This window comes from Trachemys scripta, chromosome 4 (genome assembly GCF_013100865.1).
Source record: "Trachemys scripta elegans isolate TJP31775 chromosome 4, CAS_Tse_1.0, whole genome shotgun sequence".
Taxonomy (NCBI): Eukaryota; Metazoa; Chordata; order Testudines; family Emydidae; genus Trachemys; species Trachemys scripta.
The window spans coordinates 108,717,106-108,742,842 of NC_048301.1; the positions used below are offsets into that span (position 1 = coordinate 108,717,106).

A 25,737-nucleotide genomic window follows, 5' to 3' on the forward strand; every position below is an offset into this window, starting at 1 on the left:
TCGGAAGTGGGGCATACAAACGAGAGAAAGCAACACAGGATAAGGAAGCACATGGCAGAAGAGAGCATAGTCACAGGAGCTGGGGGAAGAGAACTTCATGAAGGAGAAGCACCCCAGAGTGAAGAAGCCTGGGTGAAGTAGCAAACCCTGTCTGCTTTGCTGGATGCAGATGGTCACCCCTAAGGACTCCCATGGGAAGGGTGAGCTAGGAAGGCTGTATTGCAGTTAGAATGTTTATTCTTTTCTAAATGAGTTGTTCTCTCTTGTGCTTTATATGATTAAGGAAATAAGCAAATGTGTTAGACTCTGTGGAAAGTTAATCCATGTGTGTTATATGTTTTGCAATTACTATGAGCCTCCAGAAAGAGTTAAACAGTAAATCAGAAGGCTTACAGCTTGAGGTAGAGTTCTGGAAGAGGATATATTTAAGTATGAGGGAGTCTGAAGGGTTAACCCTATGCTGGGGGGTGGGGAGGGCAAGGCAGCTGGACAGTGGATTACCATTCTCAGAAGGGAGAATTAGACATAGAGAATTTGCACCTTCAGGCTGTGCCTAGGGAACCCAAGATTGGAGCAGTGACTGGACTCTATGCAAACTTTGGAGGCTTAAAACACTCAAGGATCCAGAGGCTTGGATCTCCTCACAGCAGTCTGGAGGATGGCCAGCAGAAGGCGCCCAACTGGATCTTTGAAACTCCCAATGAGCTTAAAGTTGGACATGTAAATGTGTCTTCCAAATAAGCCCCCTCACAATCCACTGACAAAAATCTGATTCTTGCAACACACATGCTCAGCCCAATGGCCACACCCTCTGGTTCCCCAACTGCTATAATCAGTTTATACAATGTCAATTCTAAAAAGTCACACATTTGAAATTTCTGAGGCAACAGGAAATATGAAAAACAAGGTGTTTATTTTAACCCAACTAGCTTTACTGAACTATTTAACATTATAAAAATGAGTATCATTCAGTACTGTTATGCATCTTTACTTCTGAATGTTTTAAATATATTTTATCCTGTCTCAAAAGTGTCAATTTGTCATAGAATTTAGTGTGTGTTTACCAGAGAAATCAGAGTTCTGTTGNGGGTAATTGGGCAGCTCCAGGGGGAAACGAGCCCATTTGGCTAACAAATGGCGACCACGAAGGGACTTCTCTCCCTGTAGAGGGCACTGACCGACGGCCGAGGGCGATTCCGAGGAGTGGCCACCTCGAGCTGTTGCTTTGCTCGGGCCTCGGATCGTCACAATCGGCCGGGGCGGCTGTGTCCTCTCTAAAGAGAACTCTGAAGGACACGGAAGCAAGACGGCTTCAGAGGAAGGGGAAGTCTGACTGCCGGACGCGGCCACTTCGGGCGGTAAGTGCGTTTACCTCCTGGGTTTGAGGAATAACGCCCCCGAGGTGTGGGTTGGACAGTGGAAATCCCCTAGGCAGCCCGTATAAGGGAAGGTATATTAATATTGTCGTAGTATTATAAGTGTATTGTCGTCGTGTTTGTAAGTAAAGGGAAAGCAGCCAACGGCCAATGAGCAACGTCACTAACTCCACTAGTCCATGGGCTGTTCCTAACAACTATTGGGACTTGGAGCGGCCTCAGGGATTGCTCTTGTTTGTGGGAGGGGTAATCTTGTTTCTCCTCTTGATGGTGTGTTGGAAGCCAAGATTGTAACTGATTAAGGGATCTGTGTAAAATGAGTGAGTGCCGCTGATAGGTCTGAGGCTTAAGCTGACTTCAGCCGCCCCAAGACTCCTGCGAGGGGAAACCCGGTGACCAGGATATCTTGATTGCAAGGGGGGTCAGCTGAACCTCGTGGCCCAGCGGATATCTGAGTTAAAACTAGATCCCTAAAAACCCCTTGATATCTTTGTCTTGAACAAACCCCTGGGTAGAACATAATGGGGTCCGGACAAAGCACCTTCTCCAGTACGCCCCTGGGGTGTATGCTGGAAAACTGGAAGGCGTTTAGACGCCAGGCTGATTATGGAACTGTATTATGTAAAGACAATCTTGTAAGATTTTGTACTCTTGAGTGGACAACCTTCGGGGTGGAATGGCCCGAGGGGGGAACACTCAAGCCAGAGATTGTACAAGCAGTACATAGCATTGTGACCCAGGATGGGCATTGGGACCAATATCCCTATATAGATATATGGCAGGACCTCGTAGCCAATCCTCCCCCATGGTTACAGAAGTGTAAAATACAAACTATTAAAACCTTAATGGCCCGTGCCCCTGTTAGAAAATCCTGTCCCCCTGTTAAGAAATCCTGTCCTCCGACTGTGATTCCCTCTGCCCCTGATCCTATGCCCCCTCCCCCTTTGTATCCTGGCCTCCCCGTTCTGGCATCCTCACTTGAAATCCCCCCCCACATCTCTGAGGATAATGCCTCAGCTGAAAGGGGTGAGCCGAATCGCGAGGGCCTTTCCAAACAAGAGTCCCCTTCAACTCCTCTGAGCTCCTCAGTGTCTGACCGCACCAGGAGCAAGACTGGCCCCGTAACAAATCAAAACTCCGAGACGCAGTGGAGGATGTCGACTGATTATAACCCTGGGGACACTAGATTTACCCTTATTGGTTCCCCAGGCAAGAGTGGTGAGGTACACGAAATGCCCTTGGAGCAGAAATATTTGTGTCCACTGCGGGAGGCTGTAGCCCCCGGTGGCAATCTCACTATGATATATGTCCCCTTTACCACTAGTGATCTATATAATTGGAAACAACAGAATCCCCCGTTCTCGGAAGATCCCGCCCCGCTGACAGCAGTGTTTGAGACATTAATTACGGCCCACAACCCTACTTGGGGTGACGAGGGTCGCTCTTAACACTCTATTAACCGCGGAAGAGAGGCGCTTAGTCCTCTCAAAGGCCCGCGAATGGGTAGCTGAGACGGAGGAAAGCTCGGCCGCAGTGGCTGCACGGTTGCCTGAAAGCCCTCCCGACTGGTCACATAATGCGGAAGGCTGGGCCCACCATAGCCAATACGCCACGGCTATAGTACAGGGAATGAAACGCTGCATTAGGAAAACCCCAAATTGGGCCAAATTGTATAGTATAAGACAGGAAAAGAATGAGAACCCAGCTGCTTTTTATGAGCGGCTCTGTAATATCTGTAAAAGATACACAGACCTCGATCCTGAGGATATCAATGGGAAACGGGTGCTAATCCCCCTCTTTATTGGGCAGTCCTACGAGGACATTAGAAAGAAGTTGCAAAAATTGGAAGGGGCTTCGGGCAAAAATATAGAGGAACTTTTAGAAATAGCCATGAAGGTTTATGATCGGAGGGATGATGAGGAGCGAAAGAAAGGGGCCCGCGTTTTGGCCATGGCCCTGAGAGAAGGATATGCAGAAAGGGGGGACAAGGTTAAGGAGAAGCTAGGGCCACTTGGGAGAGGACGGGGCCCCCGCCTGGGTCGAAACCAGTGCGCTATCTGTAGGGAAGAGGGGCACTGGAAGAATGAATGCCCCCGGCGACAGGCCATGGGAAAGGAACGTAAAAACAAAACCCCGTCCCTTCCCATCCTTTACAACAACACGGGACGTTCAGGGGAGGGATCTTCCCCATAGGGAAGCCGAGGGACCCAGCGGCCCCTCCTGGCTGCGCAAGCTGCCAGTCTGGATCCCACGATAAAAATTAATGTGGAGGGCCGCCCAATTGAAGCCCTTATTGACACTGGGGCCACTCTTAGTTTGCTCCCCCTTAGTAAGGCTCCCCGAGGTAGAGCTCGGGAATGTGCCATGGTACAGGGGATAGAGGGACAAACTACAGCTTTGGAAAAAACTTTGCCCCTCCTAGTAAAGGTAGGGGACCGCCAAATTTCCCACCAATTTGTTTGCAGCCCCTCTTGCCCCATCGTGCTGCTCGGACGAGATATTCTTACTAAACTCCAGGCAGAAATCTCGTTTGATAAAGGGACTATGGAAGTTAGAATCCCTAAGCAGCAGTCCTCAAATTACCAGATGGCCCTGATAAGCGCTGGAAATCACTTCCCGGAGTGCTGGGGGAGGAATGAAGAAAGCCAGCTGTCAGGGGTTAACCTTGAGGTTTGGGCAGAGGAGGGAGGCGTCGCTCGAGCCTGGAATGCTTCACCAGTGCATATTTCCCTTAAGGAAGGAAGCAGCCCAGTTCGAATTCGACAATACCCTCTTAAGCTGACCACTAGAATCGGGTTAAAACCTCTGATTCAAAAGTTTCTGCAGTGTGGGTGGATCAGGGAAGGCACGTCCCCGTACAACACTCCGATAATGGGAGTGCCTAAGCCTAATGGGCAGTATCGGTTGGTCCAGGACCTGAGACAGGTTAACAAGTTAATAGAGGCTCCCTATCCAGTCGTCCCAAATCCCCATACTATTTTGGGCCAAGTTCCCAAAGAGCACAGTTGGTTCTCTGTAATAGACTTAAAAGATGCCTTCTTTTCCATTCCCCTTGATTTGGAATCTCAGAAACTGTTTGCCTTCGAGTGGGAGGATCCAGATACTCACTATAAGGCTCAATACCTCTGGACCGTGGTCCCACAGGGACTTACCTGTGCACCCGAGATTTTTGGCAGCCAGTTAAGAAGGGACCTTGCCCCATTCCTGGCTAGACACCCCTCATGTAACATAGTCCAGTATTGCGATGATTTGCTCTTAAGTACTGAAACAGAGGCAGCCTGTAAAGAGCAGACTGTAAAGCTCCTGAATTACCTTGGGGCACAGGGGTATAAGGTCTCAAAGGAAAAAGCCCAACTGGTTAAGCAGCAGGTCACTTTCTTGGGTATCATTTGTGCCAGGGAAGTCGTAGTCTGGGTAAAGAAAGAATCCAGGTGATACTCAATAGCCCTCAACCCCGGCACCCCCGAGAATTAAGGGCTTTTCTGGGATTGACTGGCTTTTGTCGGCTCTGGATCCCTGACTACGGGGGAAGAGCCAAACCACTGTATGAATCCTTAACTAAAGAAGGTCTGCTCCATTGGACGTGGGAGATGGGAAAAGCATTTCGAGAGCTAAAAGAAGCCTTGGTTCAGCCTCCCGCTCTAGCCCTCCCAGACCTCCGGAGGCTGAACAACGTAGATATAATACTATGGAAACAGGTTTCCGGGTTGCAATCTGTCTTGTTGCAGCTTTATCGATACGCGGCGCCATTCCAGGCTCTCCCCTTGGACCAGACCGTGCATCCGTTCCGGATCGGTGACCAGGTCCTTGTCAAGAAGTGGAAACGCGACCCCCTTACACCACGGTGGGACGGCCCGCACAATGTCTCGCTCATCAGCCAAACTGCGGTCAAAGTTCTCGGGAGCGACAAATGGACACACCATACACGGGTAAAGCGGTTTCTGAGCCCTAGCCCGGAGACTGAACTAGCAGAAGAGGACACTGGCCCTCTGCCCGCCCCGGCTCCGGACGCCCGGGGTGGCACAGGTGAAGACTCTACCTGGGAGTACCAGTACTTGGACGGACTAAAGGGACTGTTTAGAAAGAGATAATGAAATTGCTGCTAATATCTTTGTTTATATGCTTCCACCACTATTACGGTTGGGAGAATAGGTTTTTACAGTTAGGGGAGACAATAGCAGGATCCTTTAACCTCAGTAACTGTTGGGTATGCGGAGGCCCAGGGGATTGGAATGAATGGCCTTGGGTAGCCCAGCCAGTGCCAGCTAAATGGTGGATCAGTAATTTAAGTATAGTCCACAAAGGAACAGAAGTTTGGGATGAGGATAGTAGCCCTTGGCGACTCTATTCCTCTGAGATGGGGATCCTTTGTCTAAACCGAACAAAACAAGAAGGGGTATATGTGGGCAAAAGCCAATGTGACTGGACCCTATCTCTAGGATTTGACTGCTATGATCACCCTAGTTGCCATACGTATGACTGTTCTAAATATCAGGGACGATGGAACCAAACCCACGTAAAACTCACTAATCATAGCTGGGTACAATGTTCCTACCAACAGCATACTGGTGAAGGCTGTAAGGCAGTTGGACAAGATGGATTCTTTGATGCCCTCTTTCTAAGTTGCCAGCGAGATAATACCGACAGTAAGGATCACGTGGTACGCTGGTATCAGTGGGCATGGCAACATTCTAATGGAACTCGGGTAACCTATTTTAATCATTTTTGGTCTACTACCAATAGCCCTAAATTTGGTTGTAATTGCGCTTGGAAGGAAGGGGCTGGGGCCTGGAAATGTGACTACTGTAATCCTGACGGTACATCTATTGTATTAGGGGGGCCCCTGGAGAGGGGTAACTCTTTGTATTACGAAGAACCGGGCCCCGAGGACTACCCCGAAGCCTGGGATGGCCCCTTTGCGAATGGACAATGGGCCCTAAAAGGCCATTACTGGATATGTGGGCAACACGCTTATCGGGGATTGCCTCCAAATTGGTCAGGAATATGTTATGTTGGGTACATTAGGCCCTTGTTCTTTCTACTACCCCAAATTCAGGGAAATAAGTTAGGAATTAAGGTATATGACGACTTGATTAGGGAGCGGCAGTCTGTTGATTCTGCATTAACAGCTGGAAGCTCCCAAAAGTGGGGGGCTCAAGAGTGGCCCCCTGAAAGAATTATACAACATTATGGTCCAGCCACATGGAATCCTAATGAGTGGATCTCAGGGGCCAGGGAGCCCATTTACAACTTGAATCGGATAATTAGGCTGCAAGCCATCTTAGAAATAATAACTAATCAGACGGCTGCAGCTCTTGATCTCTTGTCCGATCAGTCCACTCAGATGAGGAATGTGCTCTACCAGCACCATCTAGTTCTTGATTATTTGCTGGCAGAGGAAGGGGGAATCTGTGCAAAATTAAACGAATCTAATTGCTGTTTACAAATAGATGATAATGGAAAGGCGGTAAAACAGCTAACAAAAGAAATGAGAAAGCTGGCCCACGTCCCGGTCCAAGCATGGGGTGGGTGGAATACGGACTGGTTCCCGTCCTGGTTACCGCAAATGGGATGGCTCCGAGAAGGCCTTCTTCTCTTTATACTCTTTATTACAACCCTATTATCCCTAGCTTGCTTTGCTCCCTGTGTAGTTGCATTAGTCCGACGAATGGCTAATCAAATTGTACGCCAACGCATGATGGCACTATATCAACCGGTTAAAGTTGAGGATTGGGGGCCATAGGGCTCTCAAAATGCTTTTAAGGGGGGAGAACCTTGTTAGAACAAAGGCCAAATACTCGCCTATTATTTCAGCTGTTCCCCATGGCCATAAACTCCCTTTCCCATATATGAACATATAGCAAGACAATCAATCAAAGAGGCTCAACAAATGTATCCTATTTACGGCCCCAACAGATGTATTCTATATACCCCTAAAAGGGAATTTAAAAATTCCATAGGTCAGCAGAATGTATGCACGTTAAGTCATTTGTTACTGGGTATAAAAAGGCTTGCTCTACGCTTGTAAGGTGTGCTCCTCCCTCTGGCATGAGTCGAGGGGGACACCCGCTCAGCTGACTGATCAATAAAGAACTTGAAGCCGTCTTCTAGACTCCCGTGCCTCCTTGGGGTAATTGGGCAGCTCCAGGGGGAAACGAGCCCATTTGGCTAACAATGGGGCGTGGGAGTCCCAGGGGTCTGTCTGGGGGTGGGGGTGTGGATAAGGGTTGGGGCAGTCAGGGGACAAGAGGCAAGGAGGCTTAGATAGGGAGTGGAGTCCCGGGGGGCAGTTAGGGGCAGGGGTCCCAGGAGGGGGCAGTCAGGGGACAAGGAACGGGGGGAAGGTTGGGGGTTCTGGGGGGGCGGGAAGTGGGAGGGGCAGGGGCGGGGCTCCTCCCGTCCTCTTTTTTGCTTGTTGAAATATGGTAACCCTATTACTGTATTAATTTCTGAAGCGTGGCTCAGGAGCCATAGGTTGGCCACCCCTGGCCTACTTCCATTATGAAGGGCGGGAAAGCTGATGAAATCAAACTAATTTCCCCAGTGAACGCTCTGCCCTGCCCGTTCATCTGCGAGAGTCGCCTGGGAGAAGCAGGACAACAGTGGCCCCTGCATCCCTGACCTGCAGGAGGGGAGGCTGTCAGCCCCGGGAAAGTCCCGCTGTGTGTGTAGAACGAGACCGGGTCATGCAGGCTGCAAAGGACGCTGCCAGGCAGGAGCTAAAGCTAGAAAGCCCCATTAGCAGCTGCAGGGCTCCCCTGCTTGTGGGCAAGGAAAACGCACTGCAGGAGGCGGGATCTTTAATTGAACAGTTGAAACCCCCCCCCCTCGCGCCCTTGCTTTCCCGTGCCCCCGCAGGCTCTTTATCGATTTGTTGTGCGGTGGTCGGAGCACCGCTGGCAGCTCCTGTCCCCGGCGCAGGGAGCGTGGGCGGCTGCTTTAAAAGGCGAGCGCTGGGGTAGGCCCTCCCCGCCCGCTTCCACTTCCACTTCCGAGTCCGGGTTGCGGAGGGAAGCAGGCGGCAGCAACAGCAGCGGCCGGGGTAACAGCCGGGTGGGCGGCAGGGGTGGGGACTCGCGTCACGGCGGCGATTGCGCCAGCCTGTCTGCCGCGGCGGGGAGAGCGAGCGAGCGCCAGGCGGGCGGGACCAAGCTCCGGCTCTGGAGGCTGCTCCCCAGCTCGGGCGCGCGCGGCTGGCCTGTCCCGCGCGGTGTCGGTGTCGGGCTCTTCCCCTTCGTTTGGGTCAGCACCTCTGCCCATAGCGGTGGCTGAGGGAGGTGGAGCCTCCTCCTCCTCAGTTTCCCCTCCCTCCCGGTTAATAACTTCTCTGAATGTCTCCTCTACCGCCCAAGCATGGTGGAGAAATGCTGGGGCAGGGTGGCTGGTGTTTCTCCTTCTCCCCCTTATCCAGTGGCTGGTGGCCTCTTCCCACAGTGGACCTGTGGGGATAGCCCTCAACAGCCCTGGGGTTGTGTCTCCACCAAGAGGAGGTGGTGGTGGTAATTAATTGGAGGGGTGGCTGTGGGTGTCACCCTGCTGCTTTGGTGTTCTGGATTTTAAGGCCAGAAGGGACCATCATGGTCCTGCAGTCTGCCCCGTTGCAAACCCCAGAACAGGGATCGGCAGCCTGTGGCCCGCCAGGGTAAGCACCCTGATGTGCCGGGCCGGTTTGTTTATCTGCCACATCCGCAGGTTTGGCCAATCGCGGCTCCCTTTGGCCTTGGTTTGCTCCAGGCCAATGGGGGCAGCGGGAAGCGGAGGCCAGCAGATCCCTCAGCCCCCATTGGCCTGGGATGGCGAACTGCGGCCAGTGGGAGTCGCGATTGTCTGAATCTGCGGACGCAGCAGGTAAACCAGCCCGGCCTGCCAGGGTGCTTACCCTGGCAGGCTGTGTGCCAAAGGTTGCCGATCTCTGCCCTAGAACCTCACCCACTCGCTCCTGTTGTAAGCGTATAACCTCTGCCCAAGTTACTCAAATCCTGGAATTTTGCTTTAAAGATTTCAAGTTACAGCGAATTCACCATTCACTCTAGTTTAAACCAGCAAGTGACCCCCTCGCCTCCCAAAATGCTGCAGTGGAAGGAGAAAAAATCTGCTAATCTGACTCCAGGGAAAAATTCCTTCCTGACCCTAAATATGGCAGTCAGTTGGACTCAGAGCATGTTGGTCAAACCTACTAGCCAGACACCTAGAAAAGAGTTCTCTGTAACAAGTCAGAACTCTTTCTGTTTAGTGTCCCATCTGCGGGTTCCTGGGTCTACTCTCTACCAAAGCTGCTACACTGCTCATGGTCAGTAGATCTTTCTGACTATTTCACCCCTCCCAAGAAAGCTTAACCGCCACTTTCATTTTTTAGGTAGCAAGTAGCCACAGTGCCTCCTCACTCTGGTGAGGTTTGTAAATATTTTCGTATTTGATGACCAGTAGATAATCGGATTACTACTTATTCAGCTAACAAATAAAGCTGCAAACAATATGCAAGTTCTTAGGGCAACATTTCCTTATTTGGGAGTTGTCAGAAAAGGGTGCCATTTTGGGGGGATAACTGGAGGCACTAGCAACTAGAAGTAGGCCCAATATGGAATCTTAAACAAACCTTTCATCTGAATTTAAATTTATAAACACTTCTAGTCATTGTGTTTTGTAAACCCATTTAAGAGTATTAACACAAGTGTTGTAAATGTTTCTTTAAACTTAAATGGAAACTTGGCTTTAAAAAAAAAACAACACTTGTGGGCAACTTATTTGTTTAATAAGTATAACTCCATTATCCATTTGTTTTCAAATATCTTGCCTATATTGGAGTAATTCTCTGAAGCAAAGTGAAATGCTGAAAGTAAACATAGAGCATTAATTGTACCATATAAGTAAAGTGGATTTTAAAGAGTATTTCAGTTTTTACTCTAACCTGTTATTGTTTCTTGCTGTCCTTTTCAATATGAATTATATTGACAATACACCTTCAGTGTTTGGTCTAGTAAATTACATCTGATTATCTTGTCCTTGTTCAGGACATCTGTTATTTCTTCAATAGAGTCTCAAAGATGAATGCAAGTTTCAAACTCAAACATACAATTCTTGGAAGATAAACATATTAAAGCTTACTGAGTGTTGGAATCATGGGAAATGGAGTTAATTGTACTGACCACCTTGTCATGACAGAACTAACATCTTAAAGGCCCCATTTATATCCAGAGTTACACTTCTTCAAAATAAGTGTAATAAACCAAATTAGTTAAAACAGTGCAAAACCCTGTGTGGACACTCTTAATTCAACTTAAACCTGGTTTATAGTGATTTACTGAAACCCAAATTGAACTCAAATTAGCATCTAGTTTTGCATCAGTTTAACTAAAGGTGTTTTGAACCGATTTAGTTAAACTGGAGCAACTTTGAATACAGGGAAAGGCCTAAGGGGTGTTAGATCTCATTTAAATACTACAGTGGCATGCAATATAGGAAAACCTCACTGCTGAGTTTGTTGAACTTTGGGTTTTAATCCTCTTTGTGCCCTTCTCAATCTGGAATCTTGGGAGAAGTTTGCTGCAGACAAATTTGAAAGAGGCTTTTCAGGCAGGGAGAACACCTTAAATCAGCAGTTCTCAAGCTTTAGCAACCTGAGAACCCCCTTCTAGATTTAAAAAATTTTGTGGACATCTAAGCTCCCTGCCCCGCTTAGTCCCAGGCTCTGCCACCACTCCCCTCTCCCCCCAAAGCTGTGCCCCCACCCCCACCTTTTCCCACCCCTGTTCCACCTCTTCCCCGCTGTCCCCTCCCCGGAGTGTGCCCTGTCCCTGCTCCTCCCTCTCCCTCCTAGTGCCTCCTGCATGCCACTGAACAGCTGTTCCTTGGCATGCAGGAGGTGCTGGGAGGGAGGGGGAGGAGTTGAGTTGATCAGTGGGGCCCGTGGACCCCCTGGAGTAGCCTTGCAGACCCCAGTTTGAGAAATGCTGACTTAAATCATTGATTACATCGGTTTTACAAAGCTACAGCTTTGCTGGAAAACATGTGCTGTTCAGTTTTAGGTTTTTTTAAAAAAGCATTTATAGCTCAGTTAATGAATTTTTCAACACTTGGAGTGTCACTACTACTGAGCTATCTTAGTCGACTTTTACAAAATTGCTGTAGCCAAATAAAATATTAAAAAAGAAGATTCCAATACTGGCTGTCAGTTGAACTGCTATTTGCAGACCTCTGGTCCAGCAATAAAATGCCTTCTACATATTCAAGAGCAAATGTTTATTGAATGAAGTTGGTATGTGGATATCATATGTTTGGATGTGACAAAGGGCTGCAGTCTGAACACTTTTCATAATACATTTGCCATCTGACTGCTGTTCCGCAAGGGTTTTTCTGTTTGTTTCTTTGGAACTTGCTATCTTCACCAGTTAAAGTGCTATTGCTGAGAAATTGTTCCAAATATTGAAACTAGTAGCGAACGTTTTCAGATCAATGTTTGTCAGCTTCTGGTAGAGTCAGTATTTGGTCTATAGTTTTCACAGATTTGCATTAACTATCTAGGAACTAAAACGGTCCTCATCACCATTTTACCTAGGAACCTCCTCCCATGAGTTTAAACATGGTGCTCTTCCTCCTCTGCTATCAAAAAGCAGGCTTTAGGGAGGTTTTGGTGTCTTATTGTAAAGAATCTGAGAATGAAGGTACTGTTGAGGGGCAAGCTTGGGAAAAGAGTTGTGCTTCTAGCTCAGTGCACAGAGGTTAATGGTTTGCCTTTAGCTAGTAGGAGGGAAGGTTGATTGGCAGCCTCTACGGCAGGGGTTCTCAAACTTCATTGAACCATGACCCCCTTCTGACAACAAAAATTACTACACGACCCCAGGAGGGGGGACCAAAGCCAAAACCCGAGCTCCGCTGCCCCAGGCTGGGAGGCCAAAGCCGGAGCCCAGGGGCTTCATCCCCAGGCGCTGGCCTGTAACCTGAGCCCTGTCACCCAGGGCTGAAGGCCTGGGGGTTTGGCCCCAGCAAATCTAACACCAGCCTTGGCGACCCTATTAAAATGGGGTCGTGACCCACAGTTTGAGAACCGCTGCTCTACGGCTTGCAGGGATGGCAACTGCAGACCCCATCGGCTTTTTATATATTGTAGGGATGTTGGTTGACCCCAGACCCCATCAGCTTTTTATATATTGTAGGGATGTTGGTTGACCCCAATCAGCCTAGGCCTGCAGAGGGTGGGCTTTTTCAGGAGCTCCTCACTGAGCTTCCTGAGGCCCACAGTATTTCTAAGACTTGATCTTTTGTTCAAGGCCTTCGTCTCATACCTTCTTGACTACTGAAATCTGCTCTTGCCTTGATGCCAGTCACACTGCCTCCTTAGTTTATTCAAAACACTGCTGCTAAGATCACTTTTCTGGCTTGTGACTCCAGGATCACCACTCCCTCTGCATCCTTCCTCTGGCTTCCCCTCTACTGCATCAAATTTATCTTTGCCTTTGCCTCTGAGGTCCTTCACTGTTTAGCACCACCAGATCAGATCTACTGAGTTCTCCATCCCCATCTTTGCTCTACCACTGCCAGCTTCACCCTCATGCACTTTTGTTTTCTTCCAGGTTGCCTGGTGTAGGGAAGCTTCTTGTCAAAATTCATAAAGCTTTCACCTTATCCTCTCTTAATCCTTCTTTAAACCCATTTTTGCCATGTGGCATACAAATGGCTTCTGTTTAGCATAGATTAGGCAAATGCTTTTTGCCAGACTCTTGCCACATCTTCCTCACCCACCTTCACTCTGCTTGCCTGTTTCATCTACCCATTGTGTCCTGACCGACATGTAGGTTGAGACCTCTCTGGGGCACGGATTCTTTATTATGGATCTGATCCTTGACTGGACGTTAATAAGAAAACAAATGTTTGCAAGTATGGAAACTATCTTAGCTCAACCCCTTAGCTCTCCAGCCTCCCATCTTCCCTTCTGTTCCTTCTGTAGCTACTTTATAAGATAATTTTGGATTAAGGGCTTAATTAAGTCTTGTGTGTGGCTTACATTATGAACAGCCACTACTTGTACAAGTTGCACAGGGAATGTTGACGATGCACTGGCATGCTGGCTTGTGATTGACTTGATGTTACCGTTGCACATGCATTAGCTCAGGGGTCGGCAACCTTTCAGAAGTGGTGTGCCGAGTCTTCATTTATTCGCTCTAATTTAAGGTTTCGTGTGCCAGTAATACATTTTAATGTTTTTAGGTTTAGTTCTATAAGTCTATAATATCTAACTAAACTATTGTTGTATGTAAAGTAAATAAGGTTTTTAAAATGTTTAAGAAGCTTCATTTAAAATTTAAATTAAAATGCAGAGCACCCCGGCCTGGTGGCCAGGACCCAGGCAGTGTGAGAGCCACTGAAAATCAGCTTGTGTGCCGAAGGGTTGCCTACCCCTGCACTAGCTGTTCCTAGCTTGAATCGCTGATTGGACCTTAAAATCATGGGGCTTAATTCTACAAGGTTTTGAGCATCATCATTACCCCAAGGAAAGGATTCCGTTTATCAAAGGAAAATCTCAAAACACCATTGCAATAGCATAATTAATACAGCTAATCTATTTCTGGCTCAATTCAGAAGCTGCAGCAACACAGTCTGGAGTCAGCAGCAGGTCACTTAACTTTATAATTTTTTTCTTAGTAACTTAAATTTTGCTTTGTACTTACAAAATAGCTGTAGGAGTAGCCTGGGTCCATAGCTCCAAGTAATAGGAAGTGGGAAGACAAACAAATACTACGTCATGTCACTCTAAGGGTATGTCTTCACTGCAATTGGCAGCATGATTGCAGTACATAAAGATGTACCTGAGCTAGCTTTAATCTAGGTGGTGCAAGTACCAATAGCAGTGAAGTTGTGGCAGCCCAGAGTTCAAAGTGGGCTGGCTGCCCCAGTAGGTATGCAGGCCCTCTGTGCTGCTGTGGCTTCATTGCTATTGGTACTTGCACTAGCCAGATTAAAGCTAGTTTGGGTATGTCTCCATGTACTGAAATCACCTCTTCCCCCTCCCATCCAATTGTAGTGCAGATATATGCTACATCTGCAAACATTTCTCCACACTCACACCTTGGAGAGCTTCTCTGCATTGGACTAGTGTTTGGAGGCGTGAGGCTTTTTTTAGCCAAATTAAAACAGAGAAGTAGAAGTAAAGAGCGTCTTTCTTCAGATGGGGCGGGGGACACATGAGGGGGACAAGCAATCCTAATTTACTTGTTACTGTAATAGTTCTCTTTTGTAAACAAGATGGTTAGTTTATTGACCTTGTTTTCTCCCAGGGAAGGGGACATTTTCGACTCGCCCCCAGCATTTCACTACTCATTGAGTACTCCTTTCGAGCCTCTTAACAACTTCATTGCCTATCTTTTGTGTGGAGGTATCTACACCCTGTTAACATCTAATATTCTTCTAATCCTGAAATACTAAAACACACTTCTCAACAAGGTCGTCAAAACCAACTTGAGGTCTGTAAGCATAGCCGTCTTGGAGGTGTGAGCCAATAAAAGTTAGTCTTCAAAGGGAATAGTAGAGATTTTATTAAATGCCATTTCAAAAAACTGTTCAAACCTGTACAAAATTTACCTTGTGATTAAAATGTGAATTTTGGGGCATAATGTATGAAGAAGCTGATTTTTGTGGGATCTCAGTTTTATGAAAGTCAGTTTAACTTGACTATAGAACAGTTGTTGTTTCTTCATAATTAAACACTGTTCCTAATATAAATCCTTGTATCCTGCTCCTAGTCTCTCTTTTTTTAATGTTGAAAACTGGTCATTTATACCTCCATCCCTTAACCAGTTTTTAATTAAGTTAATGTCCTCTTATTACTCCTCATCCCTTGACTACTTGGTTTCCTCAGTGACCACTTGAGGGAATTACACAGAGGAAAACCAGCCCAACTTGGTAAAAGACAACTTTTCCTCCAACCTCTCTTTGATTATATTTGTTATGAGTGTAAAGAATAACTTGATATTCAATGTTAGGTGGTCTGTGGATAGGACAGTTCTGTTCAGTTCTGTTTCAGGTAACCCATCATCTTGAGCTTGGAAAAGATACTTACTTACTTTTTTTTAATCCCCAAGTGCCCATAATGGGCCACCACTGTGTTGCATCATTGACTTGCAAGAAGCTTGAGTGTGACAATTCAGATATTAAGAATAAATGCACACACTCATATTTGTTTGTTAAACCCGTATCTCCCTTGGTTGACTTGAAACTTGCAGGCTAAGTTCACCAGAAATTAAAACCTGAATTTGGATAGGTTTTCCCCTACTGCTACAAGAAACGCATGGGGCAGTGGATTCCATTGTAGGGGTCTGGAGGCAGCATTTCACCCTCAGGCTGGGCCATAGACACTTTTGTGAACTTGCTTTGTTTTTGAAACATGGCAAAATAAAAAATTCTCTATTTAAACATAGCAGGATTTTATTTTTTTCCTCAACCTGTTACAAAGTTAAAGTGCTTCCCCAATCAGAAGCACTCTTGTATATCTATTTGTAGCATGGCTAAAAAACTAAATGGACAATAGTGATTAAAACAGAAGTTGGATGCTGCTTTGTCTTTCAAAGTCCAGCACTCTCTGCCAAGAAACTACTAGCTACTTGGGGGTGTCTCCCATTTCCTCCAGTCAAAATTTCCTGATATCCATTTTATAAACATTGGTGACTGTAAAGGCTTCTCTTAGTGTTTTTGGTATTCTAGGTTTTTTTCTTGTAAATCTGTTGCTTGTAGCCTTCAAAATAGCAATAGTTTAGTCTCTAAACTGGCATTTGCATAATCACGGAAGGAACCAGTACTGGGATTCTAGCTTTTTTTGGGGGGAATTAAATGATACTGTGTCACTGGATGGCTGCCTATGCTGCCACAGAATGTCACTTGTGAAAGGCAAAGATCTGTATTTGTTTGTCTCTGGTTACATCCAAAAGACCTATTAAGAACTAGTTGTGAAACTGATTAGTATAGATGCATTTCACATTTTATTTATTTTTCATAATCAAAATTTACTGAGCAGCCAAAGTATTTTCATCAATACAGGATGGCTGGTTGACGATTTAGTTGGGGTTGGTCCTGCTTTGAGCAGGGGGTTGGACTAGATGACCTCCTGAGGTCTCTTCCAACCCTAATCTTCTATAATTCTATGGAGAGCTAGTTCATAGGCTGCTTTTATGAATTAAGGAAAGGCATAGGTGGGGACTTTAAAAAAACAAAACAAACTCAAATGGCATGCCAAGCTTGAGACTGTTCTGGGACTTGACTTTCAGAGGGTGAATGATCAACGTTTTCTAAAGAGGTCTCCTATAAGAAGTCTCAAGTTGGACATATAACTGACACCCAAAATTACTAATCACTTTTGAGCCAGTATTTTCAAAAGTGATTTGCTCATGTGACAGTCATGTGTGAATACAGCAGGCTAACAAGTGCAGAATATTTCATGAATTCAAATTAAAGAGGTCAGACTCACTATTAAGGTTCATTTTATAAATGGTTTATAATGAAATAAAAAAATTGTGGAAGATATAAGCATGTTACGGATATGAGTAGTGTGGGTTAGATGGTTATAAGCACATCACTAGAAGGTGGTATAGATGAGCTATGGTTACAAGCAATCTTTTGACCTCTTAGTCTTTAGTAAATGCTTTCTCTTTTTTTTTATAAACCTTCTACTCAATCTAGTGATAAACAAAACCTTAATATAGTCTGACTAATAAAGTCATACCTTATGGAAGGAGCTAGCTATGTTAAACTTTACAGAGCAGCAAAGAAACGTAGAACATGAGAAACTGTAAAATATTCATATTTAATGTCCTCATCTTGATATTACTTCCCTTTCTCTTTAATGCTGAAGACAGGATGTCCGTTGCTTGAATTCATGGGGCCTTGCTGCTTATTTTCTTTGTGCCAATGATAGTTAAGGGCCAGCTAGGTAATCAGTTCTGTACGTGATCCAAAAAGTACAGGTCCTGCCTTGGAGAGTCTAAATCTAAAGGTGGACCTGAAGGAGGGTGATCTCTTAAATCACTTTTAGTTTTAAAAATAAAGGCTTTGTGTTTTGGGCATTGATTTGGGTTTTATATGACAAAAGGGAGAGGCTCCTAATTCAGAGGGTATTCTGGGGGGCCTGGTTTAGAGGGTATTCAGTCCATGGGAGCAGCTTGGAAGACAGTGGGATGACTGGAATGGGAGAGAGCTTTCAAGACTGACCTTGCTGGAACTATAAAAGGAGGGTAGGCAGGGGCGACTCTATGTTTTTTGCTGCCCCAAGCACGGCAGTCAGCCGGCTTTTGGTGGCGCGCCTGTGGGTGGTCTGCTGGTCATGCGGATTCGGCAGCATGCCTGCGGGAGGTCCACCGGTGCCGCGCCATTGGCGTCCCCGCCGCTGAATTGTCGCCGAAGCCACGGGACCGGCGGACCCCCTGCAGGCATGCTGCTGAAAGCCGCCTGCCTGCTGCCCCCACAGCGACTGGCAGCCCGCTCCCCGCGGCTTGCTGCCCCAGGCACGCGCTTGCTGCGCTGGTGCCTGGAGCCACCCCTGAGGGTAGGGATGCAATCCAAAACAATCTCAAAATTGTTGATTGGAAGTAGGTGTGCTGGGTCTAAAGTTAGGATGCAAGGTTTAATGCAGTGGATGGGGATAGGGGCACAAGCGCAGTCAGTGGTGATTGGACTGGGAAGGGAAGGCTTTTTTGGTTGTGGCATCTTGGGAACGCTTAAATGATGTGTGGCCATTGGAGGTTACAGTAATCCTGGTGGAGCTGACCTGTGTGTAAATGGGCTGTCCTATTTGCTTGACCTCATGATAGAAGGTGCTACTATGCCAAAATTTTCCGAATAAGACAATGTGAAAATCTAGTGGACAGAATGATTTGCTAAATAAAGTCAATTGTTTCTCATGCAAAGTCTTAAACAAGAAAATCTGACTCCTATTAAACTGTTGTATTCTTGTATTCACAGAAGAGAGAATCAAAACTCTAGTCTCTTTTAAGCACAGCTGACTGGCGTAGTGGAAACTGCCATGAGACTTCTCTGTACTGCACTTTCTTTGGTCTTGATTTACCAGGTGGTTGATGCTACGTTATCAAAGACCAATGCAAAGAAAATGGCTTCAAAAACGCTGGAGGAAAAGGTATCAGAACTAGCTGTTCATGACAACTTGTACTCCAAAGTGAGTTAACAAGGAATATTGGCAGATGTTGAAGAGTTTTTCTACTGGCATTAATTTATAATGGTTTAATAAGAAACCAATAAGATAACTAAAGTATACTGACATTGAATAGTCTTAACTACTGCTGGACCATGGTTTTTTTGTTTTTAATTGAAAAGTCACAATTTTAAAAGCATTACCAAGGAAGACAAGCTGTTTAGTTGATCTTGAACTTGTAAGAATAACTACCTGTACAGTGTTAAGTTCATTACATGGCAAAACGTGAAAGGTTAAATTGTCTTGCTTAAAGGAACATTATTTAAAATTTTGAAACTGTGTAGCTAAAATTTCAAGTTTCTGTTAAAGGATCTTTTAGTATCCTGAACTCATTGCTTTAAAGCAAGGGTGGTTCTGGCTGCCTTTAATGTTAAAAACAGTGCTTCGGGCAGGCTTCAGAGCAACAGGACTGGACACCCTCAATCCTGCCATAACTTCTTGTACATGCTTCTGCCGCTTCACTTTTGGCATTGCTGCTACTAGTGAACATCCTCATGCAGAGTCTGGGAAAGGGTGTGCACATTGAATGAAAAACCTGATTTCCCAGCGATCAGGTGCAGGGGAAAACCAGAAGGACCAAGGACAGAGTCTTCTGGAATCCCCATAGAAAGTTGAAGGTGAGGATGACCGGGATTCTCCAAAGTAGATGGTGAAAGAGCTATGAGTGAGAGAGAGAGAGGAGAAGAACCAGGAAAGGACAGAGTCACAGAAGCCAACAAAGGGTAAGATTTCAAGAGGAGGAATGTGGTTGATGTTGTTAAAGATAGCTGACAGGAGAAGGAGGTTGAGGATGGAATATTGGTTCTGAGCTATGGATAGAAGGAGGTCATTTGAGAGTGGTTTAAGTGGAAGGCAATGGGCCGAAGCTGCATTGAAGAGGGTCTATGATGGAATTAGAGGAGAGGCACTCCATCCGTGTTCAGTGAACTTTGAGACAGAAGGGAGACGGCATGGTAGCTGGATAATCAGTGGTCAAGGTTGGGTTTTTTAAGGTGGGAGAGAATAAAACGTTCTTGTCTTATGAGGGGAAAAAGCCAAAGGACAGTGAGAGTTTAAGGAAAAGAGTGGGCACAAGGGAGATCAGGAGATGGGATGGGTTCACCAGGGCAAATGGAGGGGCTAGAGGAAGAGAGCAGACAAGTATGTGTCTGTGACAGGAAAAGGAGACGAGTTGTAGGAGGAGGAAGGTAAGATGCGGGGAGGGGGAAGGTCACAAATTTTTTCCATTTTCTCTTGGAAGAAATTTCAAGATCTTGTGCTGGGAGAGAAGTAGAGGCTGGAGGAGGGGAAGATTTGAGGAGTGAGACAAAGGTGGTTGGGGTTGAAGACATAGGATACAATTTAAGTTGGCAAAATAAAATAGTTTTAGCTAGGAAGAGGGCAGAAGTGAAGGAGGACAGAATGAATTTGTAGTGGAGGAATTCAGCGTGGTTCCAGGATTTCTGCCAAAGACACTTGCTCTGTGAGAGCAGGAGTGAAGGAAGTGATTGTAGGGGGTGAACAAGGCTTAGTGGTGTGGCAGGGTGGACCTACTGACAGCAGCGAGGGGCAATGCTGAATTGTAATCATGGAAAACCGAGTGACAGGGCGTGATAGAGGGGCCTGGTGGGCAATGCTGAAAATGGTGTGTGCAAAATTAAAAGCATTCTTTAGAAAACAAACATGTAGTTGGTTTTACAGTAGTGGTCAAGATATGCTAGGTACTGCTCGGAAAAGACAGTCCCTGCCTCCCAAATCTATTTTGTCTTCAAAGCAAACAGGGTACAGTAGGAAGTGGCACTATATCTTTACTCATACCACCTTAGGAGACTAGCCACTCTTGTACTCAATCAAATATGGCTAAAAATAGTGGGACATTGATTTGACTTTTCTTTCCAGTCAACATCAACCAATAAATGCTGACAAATGTCCAGTAAGTGTGCACCTTGTCAGGCCTTAGTGCTCTTTTTTTGGTTACTAGAACTCTGGTCCTTATTCTTGCTCCTGATGCCTATGGTACATTCATGATTGTGGACACTTTGCTAGTGGTAAAAGCTGTATGAAATATCTCTACCTTCAATACCCAAATCACAATGAAAGTTCAATCCAAAATGTCTTAAATGTAATGGCCTCCTTAAAGTGTTTAACCAACACACCAAACTGGGAATGTTCAGTCTTGCAATTATGTTTTGATGTAATACTTGAGAGTACAGTTATACTCTGAAAAGAGACTATGCATCGCCTTATTCAGCTGATTTGCTGTGGATCTCTAATTTATCTTTCAGTCCTTTGAACACTACAAAACTTACCACAGTTAAGTGATCTAAGTGCTGATTCCTCACAAAACTGGAAATTAGTACTTTGCCAATCAGTTGGGACTGTGTAAACCTGAATTTGGAGACAGTGGGGGGCGGGGGAGGTTCTTATTACTGGTGTGAGGAAACTTAGCTTGACTCCCAGAGTCCATGCTGGGTTTGCAAAACTGGCAGTTAGAAAAAAAAAATCTTGAATGCTATTGGGTATACAAATCATAAGACACAAACATGAACCCCACAATACTGCTTTAGTCACTTCTCACTGTAGAACGGCTCTTAAACCTTGCTAATGGTATCCTAGATTTGTCTGACTATAATAGCCAAGAGTTAAGTGTCTCGGGTCTTCTTCCAAAAAGGAAAACGTGTTAGAGTACATTATGAACTTATTGCAAAATTGTCATTTAATCTCTGAATGAATGTCATACTGCTCATGTGTGGAGACTGGCATACTCTATTTCTATAGTAAATTGGCTTTCTCTGTTTCTCTGTTTGCAGGGGAAGTGTGTACAGGGCCGGCTTTAGGAAGTGTGGGGCCGGTTTCGACGGGGCCCTGACAGGGATGACTAAAAAAAAAAAAACACGTAAAAAAACCACGTAAAGAAAACATGTGGGGCTTGTACTCACCGGGCCGTGCTCCTAGTCTTTGGCGGTGGGTCCTTCACTTGCTCTGGGTCTTCGGCGGCACTGAAGGACCTGCCACCAAAGTGCCACCAAAGACCCGGAGCGCCGCCGGGTGAGTAAAAATTAAAAAGGCGCATCTAGCCAGGGAAGGGATTCTCTGCCACTTGCACCTCACTCTGGGTGGCCCTGACGCTGGGCTCAGGGCCCTCTTAGGCGCGGGGCCCGATTTGGGGGAATTGGTGGAATTGGCCTAAAGCCGGCCCTGAGTGTGTATAAAGTAAGACTTTAAATATTGCTGATACTGACAGCATTTCTGAGCTCTAGCCTGTTCCTTTTAACTATGCTATATTGCATCATTTATAGGGAACACTAAAAGTTTAATGATGTGATTAAAGTGTAGATTAACTCAAAGTAGTTAATTGTACAAATGCTGTTAATGAAAGTAATTCTAAAAATTGTTTCCCCCCTTAGATATGGCATTCAGACAAAATTGTACAAGACCGGGGTCTGGTAGTCACTGATCCAAAGGCAAAAGATATTGTGTTGGAACACAAAAGTTACTGTGCCAAGAAAACGAAGGAGAGACACTTCTGGGGAGATGTTCTGGGATATATCACCCCTGTAAGTAATACAATAAAAATCAGAGTCTCTGCTGAATATACAGCAGACTAATAAGATGCCAGGTTTCTCTATTCTTGCAGCCTCAGTAACAGATTCAGCCAAGCACAATATTGTACCCATCCCTTCAGTTTCCTTATAATATTATAGCTACTTCTGATGCTTGGTCAAATAGCCACCCAAGAGAAGGATGGTTCATCAGTTGGGTACTAGTCTGGGACTCTGTATGTTTCCCTGTTCTGCTGCAGGTTTCGGTGTAACTTTCATGCAAGTTGCATAGTCTCTCTGTGTCCCAATTCCTCAGGGGGGATAATAGTACTTCCCTATCTCACAGGGGTAGTATGAGATTGTGATGTGCTCACATACTAGGGCAATGTCGACTGTATATATACTATGGATAGCTGCACAATGCAACTTGAATAATTTCAATACAGAGCAAAACTTTTTCTGCTGACACCAAACTAACCCTTATTTCCAAGCTCGCTACTATTCAAGACATCTCCCTAGATCCCTTTTAGAACAATGAATATACGTTTTGATAATAGTAAAGGGCTGTGTAAACAAATAAGAAAAAGTGTAACCAGTTAAAAAAAATAAATTGCGAATGATACCAACACTACTTATTGCAGTTCATCAATTGCTGAACTGTTGACTTTTTTGTAGGCCTGGGTAAGTAGAGGTTTGAAGGAAGGATTTGAAGGACAATGAGGAAATGTCACCCCTTTGACTCAAGTCCAGTTATGTTTGTACTATTTTCCTCCCTTTGAAGGATAGAAGTTTTTTGATAAGTATTCAGCTGTGTCCACTTGCCAGTTAAGCTTGGTGAAAGTTGACTTCCAAGTGAAGGATCACTCAAGCTCCCAAACCAACTTTGCTTTTACTGTTAGCAGGGCACTACCAAATGCACTGTCCTTTTTTGTAAATTTCACAGTCCTAGCATTTTAAGTATTTGAACCCCTTAAATTCAAGATTTAAAAATGGTAAATTTCACAGTGTTGTACCAAAACATGAATATGTATTTAAAAATGGCAAAATATAAACATGTTAAAGCCTTTAAGACTCAGCATTTCTGAAACCTATCCTTTGAAGTTCCTGTTCTTTTCGGGTTTCAGAAATATTTTGAACATGAAGTAGTGGTGTTTTCAGAGTCTTCTACAGACTGAAATGATGGCTTGAAGGGTGCAAACTGGACCACTTATTTCCATGTGTCAACTGCAAAGCCACATGATGACTTAGTTTTCATCTTTAGCTATTACACTGCTCATCACTTCGGTAGAAATTTCTAGGAAATGTGCCGCATTAAGAAAGGTGGTCAGTTTTTGTTTTTTTTTTTAAGGTCTTGCAGAGGCGTAAGGATGCAAGCGCTAAAGCAAAAAATGATGGTCTGGCAGCACATGTTTTGGCCCTTAACATAGGAGTTGGCTAGAGGGGAAGAGAAGATGTTGGCGGGGACAGAGGGATAATTTCTTTTCAACAAGTCTTGGTCTAAAACTATGTTTACACTACTGCCTATGTCAGCAAAACTTACGTCACTCAGGGGTGTGAATATTCTACCCCCTGAGCAACATAAACTATGCTGACATAAGTGCTAGTGTGCACAGCGCTGTGTCAGCGGGAGAGCTTCCCCTGTGACACAGCTTATGCTGCTCGTGGGGGCGTTTTTTAATGTTGGCATAGAGCGTCTTCACACGCTCTCCAGCGGTGCAGCTGTACCACTGCAGTGCTGTAAGAGTAGACATGTCCTAAGAAAAAGGAATTTTAAATATTCAGATACAATATTGATCTTCCTGAATTTTCATTTTTAACAGCTTCAGGTATCTGGAGTGAACTTGTTTAAAAACAAAATAGTACAGGTCTCCCTGCAGCTTTTCTAGAAACTTCCTTTAGAATATGGCAAAATTCAGTAGACTCTGTTCACACTTCACTACAGCAGTAGACTCTGTTGGAAGTGTTATCACTTATCAAGGAGGGAAAGTATAATTACGGGAAGGCTAGGCCTTCTAGCAGACTCCACTTGGATATCCTGTGACTGTCTGGCTCTTCCATACCTTATAAGAGCAGGTGTGTGAAATTTCACCATTCCTAACTTCCACTGGACATGAAAAAAATGGAATGCATACCTATTAATCCCATTCCCCACTGGAGTCTCTCTTAAATTCAATAAAATCTGTAGCTAAGATGGGCTTGTGCATTTACCTTTGCTGGAAATTTCAACTATGGAATGCACACTAGATACTAAGTAATGAAGCTCTACAAACATGCTAAAACACTTCCTTAGAAGCCCACAAGCTGACCTGCAGTGATCCTTCCAACACTTTTCCTTGTGATATACAGAAAAATTGTCATCTGGCAAGTAGTAAAGGTGGTTGTAGATCCTGTTGTAATGTCTTTTTTTCCCCCCCCCACTTTTTCTTTTCCCTTTTTGCAAGTGGAACAACCATGGCTACGACATTGCTAAAATGTTTGGAAACAAATTTACGTTGATCTCCCCAGTCTGGCTACAGGTGAAAAGAAAGGGAAAGGAGATGTTCCACTTCACAGGGCTACATGATGCTGACCAAGGTTCTTTATTTTCGTGTTGTGTGATGTTTGGATGTGTGTATATATATGAAATATGTAGTCAGTATTGCTATAGGCTGAATGAAAGACACTAATTACTAGCCTTTCCAGTATACTAATATGGATTTGTCTCTGGTCTTTCTGAGGATGAGATTCCACTTTGTCACTGTATTCTTATAATTAAAAGTCTCTCTCTCTATTTTTTTAAAAGAAAACCACCCATTTATCCCCCAAAGAGTAGTGGAAAAATGGAGATTTCAGTGGCTCCTTTCACCTGGCCCATCACAAAGAACAGGCAGAGATAGTTATGTATATAAACATTTTTAATGAATCTGTATTAATTTAATTTCATTTTGTAAAATATTTCGGGATACATGACTCTACAGTCAGGCTACATTTCAGGCTTTATGCTATTAAAATTTAAATTTGATAATGGCTTGGGTGTCGGCAAATGTAAAGTTATCTCAATTGAAATATCATCTCTGGTGACCGATTCTGAACAAGCTTTAATTCTGATAATTTTAAGACCAAATAATGAATCAATAAAATGATCCTTATGAAAATGGGACAGGCCACGAAAAATACCATCTTATTTAAGCCTGTTCATCCCAAAGGATGATTGAAGCCTCCAAAAATAATCAGAGCCTCAATATACTGCAATCTGGGTGTCGTGACAAATGAGCCAGAACAAATGCTGTTGCATTTCATGTGAAAGGCAAGGGAAACTTTTGTAACGTAAAAATGTTGAACTACTGGTTTCCATATGGAATGGGGCAACTAGCTTTATTCTCTAGATATCAGTAAGGCTGTACTCACAATAGAATGACCTGTGAGCCAGTAACATTTTCTCTTATGGGAGGAGGAGAGTTGCAATGAAACTACATACTTTACTTAAAGACATCTCTTGAAAGATATTTATATTAGATATGTTCTTAGTTTAACAATTGTTTCATTGTTTGACAGATTGGATAAAGGATGTCAAGAAAAACTCTAAAACCATCAAAATAGGTGAGGCTGCATTTTAAGTTTCTTGCAGTCTTCTGCTTATGGTTATTGGCACAGGCAAGGAAGCCTTTAT

At 44.9% G+C, this 25,737-nt stretch overlaps 1 protein-coding gene across 10 annotated transcripts in view; it reads left to right on the forward strand.

Annotated features, from left to right (window-relative positions):
* Nucleotides 1-52: 52 nt before the first annotated feature.
* The window catches only part of CHID1 (chitinase domain containing 1), a 275,026-nt gene continuing 249,341 nt past the window's right edge, over nucleotides 53-25,737 (forward strand). For 3 of the 10 annotated variants that reach the window (XM_034770329.1, XM_034770336.1, XM_034770338.1), the window contains exons 1-5: nucleotides 8,259-8,418; nucleotides 18,321-18,531; nucleotides 21,954-22,103; nucleotides 24,530-24,662; nucleotides 25,623-25,667. In XM_034770329.1, coding sequence (XP_034626220.1) covers nucleotides 18,382-18,531; nucleotides 21,954-22,103; nucleotides 24,530-24,662; nucleotides 25,623-25,667 — 478 coding nt within the window. In that variant the 5' untranslated portion in view covers nucleotides 8,259-8,418; nucleotides 18,321-18,381. Of the gene's footprint in view, nucleotides 201-8,258; nucleotides 8,419-8,480; nucleotides 8,619-9,643; nucleotides 9,667-18,320; nucleotides 18,532-21,953; nucleotides 22,104-24,529; nucleotides 24,663-25,622; nucleotides 25,668-25,737 lie in introns of those variants that run through there. The other 7 variants (XM_034770335.1, XM_034770337.1, XM_034770339.1 and 4 more) reach the window with 5 other exon arrangements.